Source organism: Peromyscus californicus, unplaced genomic scaffold (assembly GCF_007827085.1).
Source record: "Peromyscus californicus insignis strain IS unplaced genomic scaffold, ASM782708v3 Scaffold_7__1_contigs__length_154581171, whole genome shotgun sequence".
Lineage (NCBI taxonomy): Eukaryota > Metazoa > Chordata > Mammalia > Rodentia > Cricetidae > Peromyscus > Peromyscus californicus.
In genome coordinates this window covers 119,163,468-119,177,921 of record NW_026294595.1, presented here as the reverse complement: position 1 = coordinate 119,177,921, position 14,454 = coordinate 119,163,468, and the positions used below count along the sequence as shown (strand labels likewise).

At 46.7% G+C, this 14,454-nt stretch overlaps 1 protein-coding gene and 1 pseudogene across 5 annotated transcripts in view; one reads left to right on the top strand and one right to left on the bottom strand.

The window, feature by feature from the left end:
- The window catches only part of Dzank1 (double zinc ribbon and ankyrin repeat domains 1), a 63,987-nt gene extending 50,026 nt beyond the window's left edge, over positions 1-13,961 (top strand). For 3 of the 5 annotated variants that reach the window (XM_052725962.1, XM_052725965.1, XM_052725961.1), the window contains 4 exons: positions 917-1,039; positions 1,461-1,588; positions 9,010-9,084; positions 9,476-13,961. In XM_052725962.1, the coding sequence (XP_052581922.1) occupies positions 917-1,039; positions 1,461-1,588; positions 9,010-9,084; positions 9,476-9,641 (492 nt within the window). In that variant the 3' untranslated portion in view covers positions 9,642-13,961. The remainder of the gene's footprint in view (positions 1-916; positions 1,040-1,460; positions 1,589-9,009; positions 9,085-9,475) is intronic. The other 2 variants (XM_052725963.1, XM_052725964.1) reach the window with 2 other exon arrangements.
- On the bottom strand, positions 10,096-13,066 carry LOC128100992 (protein NDRG3-like; annotated as a pseudogene).
- Positions 13,962-14,454: the final 493 nt, after the last annotated feature.

The following is a 14,454-nucleotide window of genomic DNA, read 5'->3' as shown; positions in this document are numbered from 1 at the left end:
TGACTAGGTACTATACCCAAGACCATGCTGGGGTTTTTCTAATTAGGATACAGTACCTTGTTCCAAGAAGCTCACCAGAGAGGTGGGGTGGCAAATGAGGGGTGACATAGCCTGAACCCCATATCTTCTGAAAGGCTTAGCAGCCCAGGAAGGCAGGGGGAGTAGATTTTGTAAACACTTTTACAAAGGGCAGTCGGGGTCTCTGTGATCACCCAAGGCATGCCTGAGGACTGGTGGCCGAAGTGTGCTAAAGCAAAGTGCTTGTTTGGGCCTACTTCCTTCAGTCTCCTAGTATTGGAAATCCTTTTTGTATAGAAAATGATATTGAAGACAGAAAAAGGTAAATTTCATAGCATCTTGAAAACATAAATTCTTCAAATGTCTATGGACCGATGAAAGTATTTTTTCCTAAGCAAGAGACAGGCTCTATTGGTTCCATTTCTTGGGTGAATGTGTGGTCTGTCTTATTGGGCTGGCCTCAAGCTCTTTAGTAAGCCTGCAGAGTGGATTCTAGGTTTCACACCCTAGCTGCTCTTCCTGGAAATATTCATTACAAAACTAGCAAAGTTTTATGAGGTCTCTTGTGTGCCTCCTTGCCCTTGATTGTATAAAATAATGTCAAGACAGTGTCCTTACCTACAACAGGGCTTGGGAGTTGAGCACAGATTACACATTACAGTTACACATGTATGTATGCCTGTACTACTGCATATGGAAGACTGTGTGCACACAAAAACACTTGGAGAAACACACACACACACACACACACACACACACACACACACACACACACACACTCATCCTTGTTGTTCACTACTAAACTGGGAGAAGGCTTGTGCCTCGAGCATGGGGGCTGGGACTCTGCAACACAGACACACAGAGGCGCTGAAGATGACCACATTCTGTCATTCCACAGCCTGAAAACAGACTCCTGCTGGAGGAAGTTGGCCCCACAGGGAAAGGAAGACTGTCTGTGCTGGAGCAGCTGCTCGATGAAGTGAGTGCCTGCAGAACAGGCCTCTCTGCAGGGATCAGCCTGGTTTGTGCCTGCTGCCTGTCAATTAAACACTGCATGCAAATGGGGTCAGTGACTGGTCAAGGGATTTAGACTCGATGTTCCTCTGCCGGTTTTTATGGCAAGGAATAATGTAGACAAGCATGTGTGGACCCAAGTGATGTCCACGAGCTGCACAGAATGTGGCCACACTTACTTTCCGCCTGCTTTCCTAACAAAGCAAGGTGGTTGGGTGCTTGCTCTTCCCCATGTGGGGAAAAGTCTTAAACATCTGGGGGCTTGACAGCTGTGTTCATGAGATTGCTCATTCTCCTTTCCATTGATTTATACTCAACTTCATGCCATCATCCCTGTCTAGGACATTTGTCATTCATGGTGGGATGGCAGTTGGGCAATGTTGAGTTCAGGGGTTTGTGGCAAGCTTGTCCCTTTCCGTGACCCACAGGGAGCAGACCCTAACTGTTGTGATAGTCAAGGTCGACCTGCTATTACCGTGGCTGTTGTGAATAGACATCATGAAGCCATTCCAGTTCTCGCTCAGAGAGGAGCAGACCTCGACCAGCAGTGGGGACCGTAAGTGAAACATTGAAGGGACAACAGGGCACCCTGTTGTGACTAGGTATAGCTCACGGGATTCTGTCACGGTAGAATCAGTCCATGCAAGTGCCCTGTTCAATTGGAACCCTGTAGAACTGTTTTACTCTATTTCAGCCTTAGTAAGAGGCTTAATGGGTGTTTTCCAAAGCTGGGTGCTTTACTTACTTTGTTATTCCTGTAATAAAAAGCAACTTAAGGGAGAAAGGGCTTGACTGGACTTACAGTTCTGGAGGGATGTACTCCAAAATGGCAGCAGGCAGGGAGGGCATGGTCAGGACCAGGAGGTTCACTGCTCACGTTGTATCCACACTCAGGAATAAGAAGTGGGGCAGGGCTATAAAACATCCAAGCCCATCCCCAGGGACCTTCCCCTAGTGAATCTCCACCTCCTAAAAGTTCTGCAACCTTCTAGAACAATGACTCAAGGGACAGTTCTTATTGAAATCACAACACTGAGTGAAACAAATTTTAAGATACTCTATTGGGTTGTCTAACTTAATTTTTTTTTTTTTTTTTGAATCAGAGTTTCTCTGTGTAGCCCTAGCTGTCCTGAAACTCTGTAGATCAGGCTGGCCTCAAACTCAGAGATCCACCTGCCTCCCAAGAGCTGGGATTAAAAGCATGTGCTTTATAGATGGTAATGCTTTTGCTAACCTATTAATTTGTTCTTTTTGTGTACTTTTTTTTTTTTTTAAAAATTTATTTATTATGTATATAGTATTCTGCCTGCATGTATCCCTGCAGGCCAGAAGAGGGCGCCAGATCTCATTACAGATGGTTGTGAGCCTCCATGTGGTTGCTGGGAATTGAACTCAGGACCTTTGGAAGAACAAGCAGTGCTCTTAACCTCTGAGCCATCTCTCCAGCCCCCTTTTGTGTACTTTTTATTTAGGCATGGCCAAACTAAAATTTGCAATCCTTCTGTCTTTGCTTCCTGAGTGCTGGGATTATAGGTGTATGCTACCACATCCAATGTGAATTTGTACTTTTCTGGATCTAGTGAATCTTTAACTCTTGGGATATTGGGCAAAGTTTTTGTCATGATCCAAACTGTTAAGACCTATACCACGTAAAGCGAGGTCCTTGTGAAAATCTGTGAAGTTAATGCAGAAAGAGACATTACAAGCTGCCTGCAGGTGCTGACACTAGTGGGGAGGAGCTGGCGAGTTCACCACACAGTCTCTTGGTCCCTTGGTTTCCCCATCTGAGGATGGTGAGGTTCTATGGAAAGTTACTTTCTGTCCAACCTGAGTGCCATCTTGACTCACACCCTAATCCCTATCTGCAATTCTGTTGTCTGCCTCCAAATTACTTTGGAAACTGGGTTCAGAAGTTCCTGGAGTATGTATCATTTGTGGCAATGCTCATCTCTGGACGAGATGTCAAAGTAGAAACCTCCAAAGATGCTGCCGGTATCTAGATCTCTTGCTTCCTGGACTCTTACAGACAAGTTCAAGACCTGGCTTGGTGAGATGTGTTGTTGGATATTTCCGGCCACCACAGAGGAGGGAGCAGAATTCCCATAGCTTTACCTCTATTATCTGTTCCAGTTTTTCTTCTGTTTTTATTCAGAATATATTCCTTATGACTACTGCTCATTTTGGTTTTTTTATTCTTTCAGAGTCAGGCATGCTTGTGAAATTTGTCACCAGGTCTGTTGGTGCACACCTGCAGTCTCAGCACTTAGGTGGCTGTGGCAGGAGGATCCTAAGTTTGAGGCTGGACAGGGCTATAATAACAGGAGCCTGTTTTCTGAGTGCATTTTTATAATATTTCCCATAAGACACTATATCAGAAGACACTGCTCCCTTTCAGTTTTATTTTATAGCAGAATATTTGATATATAGTTATAAAACATTGCTGACTTTCTTGAGTTTTCTGAAGGTTTACATTGACTATGCTACCACTCTTCATTTTCCCACACCTTTGTATCATTTTCTTGATGGTGAAATGATGCTATTTGCTTATGCATGTTTTTTAAATTTTATTTTATAATTTAATTTTACATATCAGCCATGAATTCCCTTGTTCTCCCCCCCTCCCGTCCCCCTTCCCCCCCAGCCCACCCCTCATTCCCATCTCCTCCAGGGCAAAGACTCCCCTGAGGATTGAGTTCAATTTGGTAGACTCAGTCCAGGCAGGTCCAGTCCCCTCCTCCCAGGCTGAGCCAAGTGTCCCTGTATAAGCCCCAGGTTCCAAACAGCCAGCACATGCACTGAGGACAGGTCCCGGTCCCACTGCCTGGATGCATGTTTTTTTAATAAGGTCTCACTGCATAGCCCTGGCTGACCTTGAATTCACAAAGATCCACCTGCCTCTGCATTGAGTATTGGGATCCAAGGTGGTGCACCACTGTACCCTGTGATGCTATTTGCTTTATAATATATTTTATATTTTTATAGTTCAGACAAGCTTTTCATAGCATTTAAGCATGATGCCTTATGGTTGATATGCAAGTCACTTTTTGAATGATTCTTTAGTAAACTAAGTCCTCGATTCATGAACTCTCAGTCCAACTGAGAGTCTGAAGCTACTCTGGACATAGAGCAGTTACCATTTTAATGTGGCCTTCCTTAGTTTCCTTATATACTTCATCAGCATGCCACAGTGCCACAGTGTCATGCCACAGTGACACGGGGCACATGGGATTTCACTGCCAGTATACTAAGGCCTGCGCTTGGTTATGTCCGTCCAACTGAATGGTGTAACATGCCACTGCAGGTCCACCGAATCCCAGCATTGTGGTTATGCCTGTCCATCTGAATGGTGTGACATGCCACTGCAGGTCCACCGAATCCCAGCATTTGGTCATGCCTGTCCATCTGAATGGTGTAACATGCCACTGCAGATCCACCGAATCCCAGCATTGTGGTTATGCCTGTCCATCTGAATGGTGTAACATGCCACTGCAGGTCCACCGAATCCCAGCATTGTGGTTATGCCTGTCCATCTGAATGGTGTAACATGCCACTGCAGATCCACCGAATCCCAGCATTGTGGTTATGCCTGTCCATCTGAATGGTGTAACATGCCACTGCAGGTCCACCGAATCCCAGCATTGTGGTTATGCCTGTCCATCTGAATGGTGTAACATGCCACTGCAGATCCACCGAATCCCAGCATTGTGGTTATGCCTGTCCATCTGAATGGTGTGACATGCCACTGCAGGTCCACCGAATCCCAGCATTGTGGTTATGCCTGTCCATCTGAATGGTGTAACATGCCACTGCAGGTCCACCGAATCCCAGCATTGTGGTTATGCCTGTCCATCTGAATGGTGTAACATGCCACTGCAGATCCACCGAATCCCAGCATTGTGGTTATGCCTGTCCATCTGAATGGTGTAACATGCCACTGCAGATCCACCGAATCCCAGCATTGTGGTTATGCCTGTCCATCTGAATGGTGTAACATGCCACTGCAGATCCACCGAATCCCAGCATTGTGGTTATGCCTGTCCATCTGAATGGTGTAACATGCCACTGCAGATCCACCGAATCCCAGCATTGTGGTTATGCCTGTCCATCTGAATGGTGTAACATGCCACTGCAGGTCCACCGAATCCCAGCATTGTGGTTATGCCTGTCCATCTGAATGGTGTGACATGCCACTGCAGGTCCACCGAATCCCAGCATTGTGGTTATGCCTGTCCATCTGAATGGTGTCACATGCCACTGCAGGTCCACCGAATCCCAGCATTGTGGTTATGCCTGTCCATCTGAATGGTGTCACATGCCACTGCAGATCCACCGAATCCCAGCATTGTGGTTATGCCTGTCCATCTGAATGGTGTAACATGCCACTGCAGATCCACCGAATCCCAGCATTGTGGTTATGCCTGTCCATCTGAATGGTGTAACATGCCACTGCAGATCCACCGAATCCCAGCATTGTGGTTATGCCTGTCCATCTGAATGGTGTAACATGCCACTGCAGATCCACCGAATCCCAGCATTGTGGTTATGCCTGTCCATCTGAATGGTGTAACATGCCACTGCAGGTCCACCGAATCCCAGCATTGTGGTTATGCCTGTCCATCTGAATGGTGTGACATGCCACTGCAGGTCCACCGAATCCCAGCATTGTGGTTATGCCTGTCCATCTGAATGGTGTCACATGCCACTGCAGGTCCACCGAATCCCAGCATTGTGGTTATGCCTGTCCATCTGAATGGTGTCACATGCCACTGCAGGTCCACCGAATCCCAGCATTGTGGTTATGCCTGTCCATCTGAATGGTGTCACATGCCACTGCAGGTCCACCGAATCCCAGCATTGTGGTTATGCCTGTCCATCTGAATGGTGTAACATGCCACTGCAGGTCCACCGAATCCCAGCATTTGGTTATGCCTGTCCATCTGAATGGTGTCACATGCCACTGCAGGTCCACCGAATCCCAGCATTTGGTTATGCCTGTCCATCTGAATGGTGTGACATGCCACTGCAGGTCCACCGAATCCCAGCATTGTGGTTATGCCTGTCCATCTGAATGGTGTAACATGCCACTGCAGATCCACCGAATCCCAGCATTGTGGTTATGCCTGTCCATCTGAATGGTGTAACATGCCACTGCAGGTCCACCGAATCCCAGCATTGTGGTTATGCCTGTCCATCTGAATGGTGTGACATGCCACTGCAGGTCCACCGAATCCCAGCATTGTGGTTATGCCTGTCCATCTGAATGGTGTCACATGCCACTGCAGGTCCACCGAATCCCAGCATTGTGGTTATGCCTGTCCATCTGAATGGTGTCACATGCCACTGCAGGTCCACCGAATCCCAGCATTGTGGTTATGCCTGTCCATCTGAATGGTGTCACATGCCACTGCAGGTCCACCGAATCCCAGCATTGTGGTTATGCCTGTCCATCTGAATGGTGTCACATGCCACTGCAGGTCCACTGAATCCCAGCATTGTGGTTATGCCTGTCCATCTGAATGGTGTAACATGCCACTGCAGGTCCACTGAATCCCAGCATTGTGGTTATGCCTGTCCATCTGAATGGTGTAACATGCCACTGCAGATCCACCGAATCCCAGCATTGTGGTTATGCCTGTCCATCTGAATGGTGTAACATGCCACTGCAGATCCACCGAATCCCAGCATTGTGGTTATGCCTGTCCATCTGAATGGTGTAACATGCCACTGCAGGTCCACCGAATCCCAGCATTGTGGTTATGCCTGTCCATCTGAATGGTGTCACATGCCACTGCAGGTCCACCGAATCCCAGCATTGTGGTTATGCCTGTCCATCTGAATGGTGTCACATGCCACTGCAGGTCCACCGAATCCCAGCATTGTGGTTATGCCTGTCCATCTGAATGGTGTAACATGCCACTGCAGGTCCACCGAATCCCAGCATTGTGGTTATGCCTGTCCATCTGAATGGTGTAACATGCCACTGCAGATCCACCGAATCCCAGCATTGTGGTTATGCCTGTCCATCTGAATGGTGTAACATGCCACTGCAGGTCCACCGAATCCCAGCATTGTGGTTATGCCTGTCCATCTGAATGGTGTAACATGCCACTGCAGGTCCACCGAATCCCAGCATTGTGGTTATGCCTGTCCATCTGAATGGTGTAACATGCCACTGCAGGTCCACCGAATCCCAGCATTTGGTTATGCCTGTCCATCTGAATGGTGTAACATGCCACTGCAGGTCCACCGAATCCCAGCATTGTGGTTATGCCTGTCCATCTGAATGGTGTGACATGCCACTGCAGGTCCACCGAATCCCAGCATTGTGGTTATGCCTGTCCATCTGAATGGTGTAACATGCCACTGCAGGTCCACCGAATCCCAGCATTTGGTTATGCCTGTCCATCTGAATGGTGTGACATGCCACTGCAGGTCCACCGAATCCCAGCATTTGGTTATGCCTGTCCATCTGAATGGTGTGACATGCCACTGCAGGTCCACCGAATCCCAGCATTGTGGTTATGCCTGTCCATCTGAATGGTGTAACATGCCACTGCAGGTCCACCGAATCCCAGCATTGTGGTTATGCCTGTCCATCTGAATGGTGTAACATGCCACTGCAGGTCCACCGAATCCCAGCATTGTGGTTATGCCTGTCCATCTGAATGGTGTAACATGCCACTGCAGATCCACCGAATCCCAGCATTGTGGTTATGCCTGTCCATCTGAATGGTGTGACATGCCACTGCAGGTCCACCGAATCCCAGCATTGTGGTTATGCCTGTCCATCTGAATGGTGTAACATGCCACTGCAGGTCCACCGAATCCCAGCATTGTGGTTATGCCTGTCCATCTGAATGGTGTAACATGCCACTGCAGATCCACCGAATCCCAGCATTGTGGTTATGCCTGTCCATCTGAATGGTGTGACATGCCACTGCAGGTCCACCGAATCCCAGCATTGTGGTTATGCCTGTCCATCTGAATGGTGTGACATGCCACTGCAGGTCCACCGAATCCCAGCATTGTGGTTATGCCTGTCCATCTGAATGGTGTCACATGCCACTGCAGGTCCACCGAATCCCAGCATTGTGGTTATGCCTGTCCATCTGAATGGTGTGACATGCCACTGCAGGTCCACCGAATCCCAGCATTGTGGTTATGCCTGTCCATCTGAATGGTGTCACATGCCACTGCAGGTCCACCGAATCCCAGCATTGTGGTTATGCCTGTCCATCTGAATGGTGTCACATGCCACTGCAGGTCCACCGAATCCCAGCATTGTGGTTATGCCTGTCCATCTGAATGGTGTCACATGCCACTGCAGGTCCACCGAATCCCAGCATTGTGGTTATGCCTGTCCATCTGAATGGTGTAACATGCCACTGCAGGTCCACCGAATCCCAGCATTTGGTTATGCCTGTCCATCTGAATGGTGTCACATGCCACTGCAGATCCACCGAATCCCAACATTGTGGTTATGCCTGTCCATCTGAATGGTGTGACAGTGCCACTCCACTCTATTATCAAGGTTGCCCTGAGCAGTGTTTAACTTACATAGGTGGAAGACTTGGGGAAGAAAGCCAGGCTGGAGGCCACCTTTCTAGTAGTTTCCAGGAAAGGGAAGCAGACTTGCCCCCAGAGAGCCAGATGCTACTAAATCTAGCTCAAATATGTTCATCTAAAAAGCGTAACCCTTTCAACATGGCCTCTGCCCTGCAGCTGGGCTCCGTGCCTCCAAGGAACCATGTCACGTTCCCTCCATTCTTCCACTCTTAGACATCAGCCATTCAGACCCCTGGCTTTCCTGCACAGAGAAGCTTGGCAAGTTGTTCCTTAGCAAACCAGAGTTAGGGCCAGCAAGATGATCCAGCAGGTAAAGGCCCCTGTCTCCAAACCTGAGGACCCGAGTTTAGTCCCTTTCCATTTTCCTGATAACACTAAAGATTTACCCAGAATTTTTCCCCCCACAAATAGGTTCAGAAATACAGCTCTTCATGAAGCATCTCTACTTGGCCTGGAAGGAAGGGAGAGCATCGCCATTTTACTGGGGTATGTTCAAAGGCTTACACCACTGAGGATCCCAGTGACATCTCTACTGACATTCAGTGGTGTTAGACAGGCCCTACCTTCTGAACTGTTACCCATAGTGTCAGGGAAGGCCACTATCACACAATGAGCGTTACCCTCATTGAACATGGTTATAGGTCTTTGATACAGTTGGAACCAATGACCAGGACAGGCAATTGAATATTTGAAATCACATGGTCCCTTAAGAGGTAGAGTCACTCTAAGAGCTGAAGCCATAGTGGTCTTTTGGGGACATGTTTGGGGAGGTAGGACCAGGATGTACCTACACTGGCCTCTGTGGCAAGGAATAGTCAAGCTCTGAGAGTCATATGCCTGAGGGCCTTGAGTGACTGTTTCTCCACTTCCTTCGCAGGTGCAATGCAAACATCCAAAAGAAGAACACAAGAGGCCAGACAGCATATGACATCGCTCTTGAGATTGGAGATGACCCCACCATTTCGCTCTTGGCCGCTAAATTCAGCCAAGGTCTGGAAGACCAACTTTCCCCATCTGGGAACCCCACCCTAGGGGACAATTAGATCTGAGGTATTCACAAGGCTGCAGACAGACCACCCAGCTATAGCTGGTCTTACTTTTGGAATGTGTGTTTAAATGTAAGAATTAGGGTTGAAAGGAACTCATAAGATTTGTGAGTGTGTATGTGTGTGTGTGTGTGTGTGTGCGCGCGTGTGTGTGTGCGTGTGTGTGTGAGCGCGTGTGTGTGTGCGTGTGTGTGTGTGTGTGTGAGCGCGCGTGCGTGCACGCGTGTGCATGTATGTACCATGGTAGAAGGGATTTAACCCAGGCAAGGCTAGGCAAGTGTTGTACCACTGTGTTATATTCCTAGCCTTCTTTATTTTGAACTCATGAAGTTGCTCAGACTGGCCTTGAACTCACTCTGTAGCATAGAAAGGCCTTGAATAACTTGGGATCTTCCCACCTCAGCCTCCCAAGTAGCTGAGAGTACATACAGGCTGGGACCAGCAGACCCAGCTTTTTTTCTTTCCTTTTTTATTTTTTTTTTATTTAAAGTGGTATAACTACCCAATACCACATATCCCTTGGAGTATGGTAAAATTAACATATGCTTTTTAATGTTTTATTTTCTGTTTTGTTGTTGTTTTTTGTTTTTTGAGACAGGTTCTCACTATACAGCCATGGCCAGACTAGAATTTGCTATGTAGACCAGGCTGTCCTTGAACTCACAGAGAGCTGTCTCTGTTTCCCAAATGCTGAGATTAAAGGCATGTGCCACTATGTCCAGACACTTTTTGATGTTTTATTGATAATTTTGAAGTTTGGTTTTTAATTTTTGTTTTTCTTCTTTATTGTTGTTTTTGAGACAGGGTCTCATGTGTCCTGTCCTTGAACTTGCTATGTAGTTGAGTATGACCTTGAACTTCTGATCCTGCTCCCTCCACCTCCTGTGTACTGGGATCACAGACTTGTACCACTACATTAGATTTTATGTGGTACAGGGGATTGAACCCAGGGCTTCATGCATGCTAACCAAATACTCTACCAACTGAAGTGTGCTCCCAACCCAGTTACTAATTTTTCAATAGATAGTAGTTACATGTAGTTCAAAGTCAGAAAGTATAAAGTTCTACATAATAAAGCTCTTCTCATCCAGATTCTTCAGCCACTGCTTCACGCTTAGAGTCAGCCATGTCTCTGTAGGGTGATACAACATTATATAATCACATGTGTATGTGTACACAAGGAGTATAGCACGTATATATCCTCCCCTGCTTTTATTGGACGTATATATATATATATACAGCTTAATCAAATAGTTTATAAGAACTCATAGTGGAATGACTGTCCTTATCTTAGCAGAAAACACAGTGTATCTGAAAGGCCTCTTCCCAGGATTCAGAACTAGATGACCCTGTCTTATACTCCCTCAGGCTGGACTCAGTCCATTCAGGCTCTTCTCCCTCCACCCCGCAGTTCTCCCTGCATGCTGGTGACCCCTCACCCACAGCAGAGAGGTGCCTGAAAACAATTGTACTTGGATGCAAGCTTTACAGATGGCTCTTTCCTTCCTCCAAAGGGGACTTCACAGAAGTATGCTACTAGGAATGGGTTCCATATCAATATATCTTAGATTCTGCTAAGTCTGCTGAAAGCAAGACTACACTTACTCAGCATGACATTGTGTTAATGGCTGTTCCTCTTCCCTCAACTCATGTCCTCACCCTTGATGTGATGTTCAGGACATCCATCAGGGAAAGAGAGCCACTGTCTGTAAGAGACCTGGGGCACTTCCTACAGATATGTGGGCATCTGGGAAGTGGCATCAGATGCTTCTGTGACTGCAGTCTTACAGGTGTTTGGTTTTCTACCTTCCTGGGCAAAAAGAGTAGCACTCTGCCCCTCCTTTGGAGGAAACTTTACATTGTATCGGAGCATTGTGTGTGGGCCTCCAGCAGCTCTAGCTCTCCTTTTTATTTAAGGATAGTATATGAGTCTGCTTGGACAGAGAGGGTGGCTGCCATCTTTGCCTGCCTCTCTGTATAACAGGTGACACAGTTGGTCACAATCTGTGTCCCAATAGTAATTATGATCCCACATAGTTACTCAGTCCTCAGAGCTACTTTTGCCAGCAGTCACTCTACAAATCCTGTTGACCAACTTGAAACCAAAATGCTCTGCCTAGATATCTGTTCTGCATATGTCCCTTGAAAACACACAGGGGTGGTTTAAAGTCCCTGATCTTTTGCAGAGGTGCTGTAAGAAAGCATGTCTAAACACCAGGGAACTCTTCCCACTCAGACACACATGCTGGCACACTCATGGAGTTGGCATAACTTGGATACAGCATTGGGGGAGCATGGGCAGAGAGTGGCAAGAGAAGACAGAGAAATTAGGCCCGCTGAAGGTGTTGGGATGTTATGGTAATGGCATGGATATGATTCTTGGTACATACAAAAGAGGGTATGTGGGCAGAGAATGGTAAGTCCAGTCTAGCAGAGAGAGGTTCGGTAGCCATGCATGAGTGGAAGATAGTGGAGGCCAGTTGATGGGATGGAATGTTCTCTTGTGGAGTGGTCATCTGAAGGATGGACTTGCATAGTTCAAGAGAGGAGCCTCTGTCCAGCAGGAAACTCCCCCCGACTGGTGTCTGTCTAGGGCATTAGTGCACTCAGAGGAGTCTCGAGTTCTTCACTGATTGGTGGGGACAGGCCAACTGATAGGACATTCTCCACAGCCTACACTGTCTGATGTCATGTAAATTCATGGTGCAGTGAGCTGGCTCCTGCTGGAAGACAGAATGCAGCCCTTTCCCTACAAAAAGTCCCTGAAGGCCTCAGCAAGCTTCAGGGGCTGATGCCCTTGACCACTCCCAGAGTCCTCCATCTTTAGCAAAGTTGGCACTCACTAACAGCAGGTGAATTGTCTCCTGCAACCACTAAAGTAAAGCACTTCATTGTTTTTAATCTGTTCCTATTTGCCCCAGTCTGGATCTTGCCATCTCCAGGTCTCTGTATCTATTGTAAGAACCCAGGAGGAGCTGTAGGTTTTCTTGGTTGGCAGTATGCAGTCTGTAGGTTTGAATTAGATTCAGGTTACCCAAAGTGATGGGCCAAAATAATATCCACAAAAATGAATTTTCAAGTCTGAGAGTCTGAAAACTGTCTCGGCAGTCCAGCTTTTGTACATAGATCAATAGCAGTGACCACAAGCCTTCCCTGTGCTCTAGATCCATTGAATGCAAATCTTTTTAAAGTGTAGGCAGCACTTAGGCCAGCTCATCTGCCATGTACCATTGGTACCCTGTTGGGAATGAGGCTGCACCTTCCTGCCTACCTGGGTCATCTGCATGACAGACAGCAGAGTTGGTGATCCCTTGCATATCCTCAAGGTTAGCATGTTGAAAGAGGATGTTTGGTTGTGTCTTATCCTGTGACGTGTCCGTATAAGTAGTCTGTTTCCCTTCAGGAAGCTTCTTCAGTGACATGACCATATGGGTTGTTTCTGTGTTATGTTCCTGATGGCCAAAGTCCTGGATGTGTCTTTTCAAAGTGGTTTGACCACAGAGTTGAACAAGTCTTGAAGTACACCTAAGAGAATGGGTGAGAATAGGGGAGTCCCCAAGATAAACCTGTAAGAAGTGTGGGTTAGTGAGGTGTCTTTCAGTGGTTGAAGGCAGGTCTTTGAAGGGGCTTGCAGGATCACATTCTCTTTTGCTTCCTGGTGATGCAGTGAATGATTTTGTCTTGGTATGATGTATTGTCTTGCCATGTGCCCAATGGCATGGAACCAAATGATCGTGAACTCAAAAGTTCAAAACTGTGAGCCAACACAAACCTTTTCGTTTATAAGTTGATTGTCTCGGTTATGTGTTATAGTAATAAAAAGCTGACCAGCACAGTGTTGTACCTGCATGCCTACACACCCAACGTCCATGCCTGAGACTGTAAGTCTCATGTTTAATTAGAGCTCCTGGCACAGGTGGGTTCTTAGGAAACAGTTGTGAAAATTCACTTTATGGTTTTTTGAATGGTCAATGAGCCTAAAGGACAGCTTTGCAAAATAGATATCTTGGCTATTAAGTTTGGAAAACACTTATTTTCTGATATGAGGTTGTGCTCAAAATGCAAATATGTATATCAGCAAATTTCTAGAACGAGCTGATACCTTGGTTATATGGGTTTATGTGCTGTGAGATTAGAAATGCTGGTGCGGGTTTTGCCTCCTAGACATGTGTACAGTAAAGATGGACATTCAGGACTCAGAAGAGTGATTCCCTGCCTATCCTGTGCAGACAAGTAACTATTCCATGAAACATTTCATGTGTGTTACAAGAAATTAAAGCAACAGAAAATCTAAATAAAGGAAAAATTCCTGAACTATCACATTCTTAGAGTGTCAATTTTTTCAAGGTTTCTGTGCATGGACTATTTTAAATAACTAGTTTTTTTAGATAATATCTATTTCCTTATAAAATGTTATGATTTTAAAAAAAGATTCGTGTGTGTGTGTGTGTGTGTGTGTGTGTGTGTGTGTGTGTGTGTGGTATCTGAGTGCATGTAGGTGTGTGGGGTAGTTCACGTTCCTGTGTATGCTCACAAAGACCAGAAGAGGGCACCAGGTGTCCTCCATCGCTCTGCCTCTTCCTCTGAAACAGGGCCTTCTCTTGACTTCAGGGCTCATGTCTCAGCTAAGCTGGAAGCAAGCAAACTTGAGCCTCAGCTGGGGTTACAGATGTTTGTGGGAAACTCCTGGCTTGTTAAACGAATGCTGCAATCAGAACTCCATTCTTCCTGATTGCAGAGCAAGCTCTCTTAACCACTGAACCACTTCTCCAACCCTAATAGTCTGATTTTGATTGGTATGTGTTTTGGT